Raw genomic sequence first — 8,183 nt, 5'->3', positions numbered from 1 at the left:
GTCAAGGGCTGTGCCCCGGGGCCCACAGTAGGACCTGGCCCCTGTCGGGGCCCTAGGAACGCTTGAAGAAGGATGCAGGTTGGCAGATGGCCATCAGGTGACACCGACAGGAGCCTAACTGTGAGCTCCACGTGGCCTTGTTCACCCCTCATCCCTCTGGGCTCTGAGCAGCTTCCCCAGGTGGTGGTTTGGGTTTTCACTCCAGCCTCAGACTTCCTTCCTTCCCCAGCCCCAGCCGGCCCAGCCCCCGGATGTGGTGGCAGTCGCTACTGTACCGACGACCTCAGCTGCCCCTAGCAGCCCTTGACCGGGAAGGGGGGCCCGTCTCCAGGCCCCCAGCCCCAGCCAGCCCTGCTGGTCTGGAACCCAGGCGGGCAGGTGGCCCATCTCTACTGGGATGTGTTTGGAGCTCAAAGCCAGGCCTTGAACCTTCAGTGAAGGGGATGGGGGCGGTAGCAGCTTCAGTGGTGATCTCGGACAAGTCGTAATGCCCCATGGGGGGGTTCTGTTTCCTGAATGTAAACTAATGGCAGCCACTCTTCTTATTAGCTGGGGAAGAGAAATCGAGTCTGAATTGCTCCTGAACAGGCTGGAGGAACTGTTTTAGGACAAGCTTGGCACGTAGTAGGCCGGCATTCAATGCTTCCCGAGACGACTGACTGAATGAACATACTCTACTTAACCCCTGAGTGCTCGAGGTGCCTACCTCGAGGTGCACCTTTATTTGTGCAAATTACAGTGATGGCCACCACCTACTGAACCTCAGCTTTGTGCCAGGCGCCATTATACAACCTCATTAATCCCCACAAAGACCCTCTGGGGTCAGTCCTATCACTGTCCCATCTAACAGAGGGAGAAACAGGCCCAGAGGGGGGAAGCCACTCACCTAAAGGCACACAGACACATGCACAGTTCCCCCAGGAGAACAAACTGTTCTCCCTCTATGAGGTGGGGGTGGGGGTGTTGTCTTCCCCGGTTGCTATGGCCCTTTCAGGCACCCCCCCCCCCAACTCCACTCCTGAGGGCTGGGGCGGAGTGGCGAGCTGATTAAAGGAAACTACACCCCTTCTCTGTCGGCCCTGGGTCTGACTCTCCCTGCACAGATAATCCAGCTCCAGCCCCTCCAGGTTTCTCCATGCACCTTGCCAAGATTTCCAGAGACAGACGTGAGTCAAGGTCCTTCTGCCCATCTGGAGACCTCTGCCTTCCCATCTGTGTAGCGGGCTTGAGGGGGGGAGGGATCTCTACAGCACCCCCTCTCCTGGGCGGGGTGGGGTAGGGGTGGGGAGGACGACGATCTGAGAAGAGGCAGACCGAGTTCAGAGATCCCGGAGCGGGCTGGACCTGACACCAGTTTCCCACCCTTTCCCCTGCGGTGGGCGCCGGATGCCGGCCAGGCTAGACGGGCCCCCTTCCTTAAAGGGCCAGGCGCCTCCTCAGCCCGGGCCCCCGCGACCTGTGGCGGGGATGAGGGTGCCTCGCCCCTCCTCTCCAACTCTGGGAATAGTTAACTTTCTAGACTTGGGTGTGTTGGGGGGTAGGAATCGGTCCCGGATCCCTGCCCTGCCCTGCATCTCGCACCCCAGACTCCCGGACCCAGGAGGGGCAGGTGACGCCCCCACTCGGAGGTGCGGGGCCCGCCCTCTCCTTCCGCCCCCGGCCCCTCGACAGACTCCGCCCATCTCGACGTCACCGAGGCCCGCGCGGATTGGCCGACTGCGCCATCGCTCCGGACACTTCCTCCTGGGCCGCAGCCGCAGAGTTAAACTTTGGAGGGGGAAAAAGAGCCACTGGCGCCCGGCGCCGGGCGACCCTCCCTTGCCCCCCCCCCCCCGCGCCCCCTCCACCGCCGCTGGGAACGCCCCCTTCTCCACGGCCCCCGACCGAACTTTTCTCCAACTTCTGAGACCCGTGAGATTCCCTCCTTAGTACCCCGGCCCTCAGGATCCCTCTGCCCATCCCTGGGCCCGTCGGATCCCTGGGATCCACTCGATCCCCGACTCAGAGACTCCTGTCCTCCACCCCCAGGGTCTGGTGAATCCCCTCGGGCCCCCTTCTTAATTGGATCCTCTTCTTAGAGCCATTGGATTCTGCGATCCTACTCCCCCCCCCACCCCCTCCGCCCGCTCTCTTCTCAAGCCTTTCTCTCCCCAAGGGGCCTCTGGATCCTGGGCTCTCCTGATCCCTGAGATCCCGACCTGCTAGATTTTCTTGATTTCTTAGAATCTCTCAATCTCTGGGTGCCTCAAACCATTAGATCTCTCCTTTATGATTCCCGGACGTCTGATCCACTGGATCACACTTCTCTAATTTCCCAGGGTCCCGCCATCCTCGAGTGCCCTCAGCCTGCTAGGTTTCTTTTCTCGTAGCCCCGGGATCCCCGCACTCCCGCTACCAGCTTACGAGCTCCCTTGGATCCAGTGGCCCGGGGTCCCCGGACTCCTTCAGCCGGATCCCGGGTGGGCGCCGGGCGGCCGGTCCCGGGCCTCTCCCCTATGGCCGCCCCCCCCTCCCATCTCGCCGGGCTCCCAGGCTCTCCCGGGCCTGGGTCTCCTCCGCCCCCCGGCGGCTTGGAGTTGCAGTCGCCGCCACCGCAGCTGGCCCAGATCCCAGCTCCGAGCTCCGGGGTCTCCTTCCACATCCAGATCGGGCTGACCCGCGAGTTTGTGCTGCTGCCCACCGCCTCCGAGCTGGCCCATGTGAAGCAGCTGGCTTGCTCCATCGTGGACCAGAAGGTGAGGGTGCAGCGTCTCTCCTCCAGCTTGGGGAGAGGTCTGCAGGGGGGCGGGGCGTTGCCAGAGGTGGCCTGGAGCCCGGCATAGGGGAGGGAGAAGGACGATGAAACCTTGGGCGACTGGGAGGTGGGGGTGGGGCATTTAGCCCCCCAGTTGCCTCCTCACCCCACTCTCCTTTTGAGGGAGGCCAGGGCAGGGGTGGGGTGCTCCAAAGGTCTCCCCAAGTTGCGTGTCCCTGTATGTTGTTGTTTTCTGCAGCCAGCAGGGAGGAAGGGAGAGGCCAGCTAGGTGTGTGTAGAAGTGGGAAGGAAGGGGCCGGTGGGGTGAGCAGATGGGGGACCTCCGCATTCAAGCCCATCCCGGACCTCCCATTTGGTGGCAACAGTAGAAATCCAAGCCGCACTGGCTGTGGCTATCGGGTGACACGTGTGGGTGTGGGCGCTTACACTAGCTGCCGTGGGGTAAGTGAGGTCTCAGAGCCCAATCTCTGCCCTCCCCCAGGCCTGAGATGTGTGTGGTGGGGCCAGCACCTCTTTGGAACCCCCAGAAGCTCTGGGGACTCTGTCCCCACTCCTCAGGTCTGATGCCGGCCTATGAAAACAGGCCTTCCCCAACCCCAGCCTTACCTCGGTGAGAAGCTGGGGATCACGGGCCGAGAGGGAATCAGGTGGCACTCAATGCACGAATTCTAGAACGTCAAAAGTTAGGATAGTGGGGTTCTCTGTTGTTGGAGTTCGAGACTGTAAAAATGTTAGAATATTAGATTCCTGGGCTGCTGGAATCCTAGACTGTGAACATGTTAGACTTTTGGAATGCTGGGTTGTCGCAATCCTAATGGTAAAATATTCAAACACTAGAATCCTCGTGTATTAGATTTCTAGAACATGAAAATACCAGACCGTGCTACTCTGGGGTGGCGAAATCCTCAAACATAGAATATGTTCGAACCTGAGATAGATGTATATAATACTATCATGTGAGCATGTTGGAATCCCAAAATGTCCACGTTCCAGAATCTTCTCAGACCCCTGATAATGAATTCTTTGGGCTTCCGAGAAACCTCAGGAACTGAGCCAACTCCCCCATTTTACAGACAAGGCAACTGACACCTAGAGAAAGCCCCCGCCCCCCGCCCCCCACCTATCCGACCAAGCAGTCAGGGCCTAGGCCCTGTCACCTGAACCCTCTCCCAGCAGACAAGAACACATGGGGCTTCCTTCACCCTCCACCCAATCCCCAAACCCAGAGGCCTAGTTTTCACACCCAACTCAGTGGCTCTGTGAGAAAACTGGGTGGGGGGTGGGGTAGGTTGGAGGGCAGATTGCCCCCTTGGGGGTAATTTGTCCGGGGGCGCTCACATCTTCTGCCTACTCCCTCAGGCCTCACCCCCGGTTTGTTGTGCCTTCTCTGTCCAGGTGTGGCACGTCCCTTCCCTTCTTTCCAGATGCCCCACCTGGGCTGTTTCACTTTCTGTTCTACCAGGTTTCATTTCCTGTCCACCCCCCCCCCCCCACCCCAGCAACCAACCAGCCCAAGCTAGGGACTGGGACACCTGGGTCCTTTGGGCATTGGGTGGGGGGGCACCCTCCCTACCTCGAGCTCCCTTGAGCCCTAGCCTTCCTGCCGCCACCCCCGCACCCCCCAGATGTCCTAAATCCCCTTCTTCCAGCAGGCCCCACCCTAGTGCTGGGCTTGGAGCCAGGTAACAAGGACAATAGATCCAGGAAGGAAGCTGGGGAGGCGGGGAGAGTAAAGGAGCGGGTGTTCGCTTAGCCCCTCACCACACACACCCGCCCCCCTGGAAAATTCTAGATGCCCACGCTCCCAGAGCCACTCTCCCTCCCACCCTAGTTTCTTTGTCCGGCCACCAAACTCTGTCAGCGGTGCTGTCTCCCAGCACACCTGGGGCCCTGGCACCCCGCCCGCCTGAGCTTCGAGCTGCACCAGGGAGGGAGCAGGCAGGAAGCTAGGGCTGCGGGGTCTCTGTTTCCGGGGGAAGCTGCCGGCCCTGCCCTGGGAGCGTTCCAGACCGCCCGCTGAAGGCAGCTCGGGGAGCCTTTCTCGGTCACCGCCTCCCTCTCCCGCCCCTCAGTTCCCCGAGTGTGGCTTCTACGGCCTTTACGACAAGATCCTTCTCTTCAAACATGACCCCACGTCGGCCAACCTCTTGCAGCTGGTGCGCTCAGTTGGAGACATCCAGGAGGGCGACCTGGTGGAGGTGGTGCTGTCGGGTGAGCGGTGGAGGCCCCCCCTATGGGCGCAGCCTGTAGCTGGGGGTGGGGATGGGGCGCAGTGTGTGTGTGTGTGTGTGTGTGTGTGTGTGTGTGTGTGTAGAGGGGGAATGGATAGAGGTGAGACGGGACATCTGGAGGAGGGAAAGGGAGAGGTGGGCCCAGAAACCTGCTTCTTAAAGTCGGGGACAGTGGTTTGAAGCCCTGGTTGCAAATTAGAGCTTTTACAAACCACGGCCTGGGAAGGAGTAAATATATTGTGCGGCCTGGGAAGGAGTAAATATATTGTGCGGCTACCCCAGCAACATCAGTGAATCTCACACTTCCTAATGCCGAAAGCTGAAAGATGCTAGACATCAGACTACGTATGTTATCATTTCCTTGAGGAAGCACCGAGAAGGATGCGATCGCTATACGGTGTTAGGAGGGAGGAACGTGGGTGCCTCCGGAGAAGATAGAGTGTGGGCCAGGAGGGAGATTTCTGGGGACTGATTCCAACTTCCATTATTTATCAAGATGTTAGTGACGGGGTGTGCGCAGTTTGACCATTCACTGAGCCGTGCACTTGAGATGTGACCTTGTCGATCCATGCCTCCCCCCACCCCGCCCCGTGAAATGCTAAATGGAATCAGACTCTGCGAGGCTAGATGTAGTGTGGGCACCTGTATTTTCAGCCAGAACTTAGCTACCCACTAGCCGTTCGCATTAAACAACGAATTTTTTTTAATGTTTATTTTTGAGAGAGACAGAGCATGAGCGGAGAGGGGCAGGGAGAGAGGGAGACACAGAATCCGAAGTAGGCTCGGGGCTCCCGACGCGGGGCTCGAACTCACGAACCTTGAGATCGTGACCTGTGCCGAAGTCATACCCTTAACCTACTGAGCCACCCAGGCGCCCCATCCTGAGTCCGTTTCTTACTACCTCCTCTAGTCCATGAGGCCGTCACCTCCTGCCCAGACTGTTGGAGTAGCTCATGACTCAAATCATGACACTTTGCTGCTCAGAATCCTCCCATGGCTCCCCATTGCCCTTGGAATAAAATGCGTACTCTCCTAAAATGGTCTTAAGGGTGTCCATGATCTGGCCCCTGCCAATTCCCCAAATTCATCTGTTACACTGTCCTCACTTTTCTTTGATCTGGCGGAGCTGGCCTGTTCTCTGTCCCTTGAGCAAGCCAAGCTGTCCCCCGTCTCTGGGTCTGTGCACTTGTCCTCTGTGCCTCCCTCCCTGCCCTGTCTTCTCACAGCTACCTCCTTCTTGTTATTTGGATCTGAGCTTAAGTGCCATTTCTTCCAGTGTCTGAAATTCCCTTGTTTATTTGTGTGTGCATGTTTTTTGCCTGTCTCCCCGAAAAATGTCAGCTCCCCGAGAGTGGGGTGTAAATCTGTCTTGTTCATAGCTTTACCCTGAGTGTGTAAACGGTGCTTGGCGCACAGAAGAGAGTCCCCTTTCTGTCACACAATAAGAAGGAAAATAGCTCAATATTAGACTGAATTTCGGGAGTGGGGCGGGGGTAGGAAAGAGAATGAAAGTTAGTTTAAAAATGAACCTTTAGGGGCGCCTGGGTGGGTCAGTCGGTTAAGCATCCGACTTTGGCTCAGGTCATGATCTCTCAGTTCATGAGTTCAAGCCCCGTGTTGGGGCTCTGTGCTGACAGCTCGGAGCCTGGAGCCTGCTTCGGATTCTCTGTCTCCCTCTCTCTCTGCCTTCTGCATTCCTCCCCCACTTGCACTCTGTCTCTGTCTCTCAAAAATCAACATTAAAAAAATTAAAAAATAAATACATAAATAAAAAATAAAAATGAAACTTTAAAAATAAAAGCTAATGGGGTGCCTGGATGGCTCAGTTGGGTAAACACCCGACTTCAGCTCAGGCCATGATCTCAAAGTTCGTGAGTTCGAGCCCCACGTCGGGCTCCATGCTGACGGTACAGAGCCTGCTTGGGATTCTCTCTCTCCCTCTCCCTCTCCCTCCCTCTCCCTCTCTCTCTCTCCCCCCCCCCATGCCCCTTCCCCTCACTTGCTCCCTCTCTCTCTCTCAAAATAAGTTAATAAACTTAAAAAAAAATCATTCTAAAATAAAATGATTTATTCTAACCATTCTAACCTTTCTTGAGCAACTTTCTATGTGGTCTGTTTAAAGAGCACTGTTTAAAAATTTTTTTTAATTTAAAAAATTTAAGGGGCCCCTGGGTGGCTCAGTCAGTTAAGCGTCCAACTCTTGATCTCAGCTCAGGTCTTAATCTCAGGGTTGTGAGTTCAAGCCGCTACTTAAAAAAAAAGAAAAATTTTTGTTAACTTAAAAAAAAAAATACGGTGTGCTTGACTGACTCAGTCAGTAAAACATGTGACTCTTGATCTCAGGGTTGTGGGTTCGAGCCCCACATTGGGTGTAGAGATTACTTAAAAACAAAATCTTAAATAATAATAATAATAAAAGAACAATGTTTTCAATGCTTTCCATATATTCATTTAGCCCTTAAGAAAGAATTTATAAACAGGGCACCTGGATGGCTCAGTCGGTTAAGTGTAAAACTCTTGATTTTGGCTTAGGTCATGATCTCACGGTTTTGTGAGTTCGAGCCCCAAGTTGGGCTCTGGGCCGACTCTGCAGAGCCTGCTTGGGATTCTCTCTCTCTCTCTCTCTCTGTCTCTCTCAAAAGAAATAAATAAACAAAAAATTATTTAAAAATGAATCTATAAAGAATACTTTATGATACTGGGCATGTTCTTTCCAAGACACCTGCGTGGTTCCTACCCTTGCTTCCTTTGCAGGCCTTCCTCAATCACCTGTTTAACATTGGACCACTTATGGGGCGCCTGGGTGGTTCAGTCGGTTGAGCGGCCGGCTTCGGCTCAGGTCATGATCTCACGGTCAGTGAGTTCAAGCCCCGCGTCGGGCTCTGTGCTGACAGCTCGGAGCCTGGAGCCTGTTTCGGATTCTGTGTCTCCCTCTCTCTGACCCTCCCCCGTTCATGCTCTGTCTCTCTCTGTCTCAAATATAAATAAACGTTAAAAAAAAAAATTTAAAAAACAACAACAACAAAAAAAAAACATTGGACCACTTACACCTTCCCTATCTCCCTTCCCTGCTTAATTTTTCTCCTAAGCCCTTATTGACTTCTGGCCTGCTGTGTGTGTGTGTGTGTGTGTGTGTGTGTGTGTGTGTATACATATATATATATATATATAGAGAGAGAGAGAGAGAGTAGTTGTAA

General features: G+C 55.3%; 1 protein-coding gene across 4 annotated transcripts in view; it reads left to right on the top strand.

Moving 5' to 3' along the window:
• PRKD2 (protein kinase D2) overlaps nt 1-8,183 on the top strand; it is a 47,674-nt gene that overhangs the window by 10,190 nt on the left and 29,301 nt on the right. For 2 of the 4 annotated variants that reach the window (XR_005785273.1, XM_040457477.1), the window contains exons 1-2: nt 1,724-2,735; nt 4,828-4,966. Coding sequence is in view for 2 of the 4 variants with exons in the window: in XM_040457477.1 (XP_040313411.1) it covers nt 2,496-2,735; nt 4,828-4,966 (379 nt within the window). In the remaining 2 variants the exon portion in view is untranslated. Of the gene's footprint in view, nt 1-1,723; nt 2,736-4,827; nt 4,967-8,183 lie in introns of those variants that run through there. The other 2 variants (XM_040457478.1, XM_040457479.1) reach the window with 2 other exon arrangements.

This window comes from Herpailurus yagouaroundi, unplaced genomic scaffold, assembly GCF_014898765.1.
Source record: "Herpailurus yagouaroundi ecotype Mexico unplaced genomic scaffold, PumYag 220, whole genome shotgun sequence".
NCBI classification, from domain to species: domain Eukaryota; kingdom Metazoa; phylum Chordata; class Mammalia; order Carnivora; family Felidae; genus Herpailurus; species Herpailurus yagouaroundi.
The sequence above is the reverse complement of the archived record's forward strand: the minus strand, read 5'-3'. Positions and strand labels throughout refer to the sequence as shown.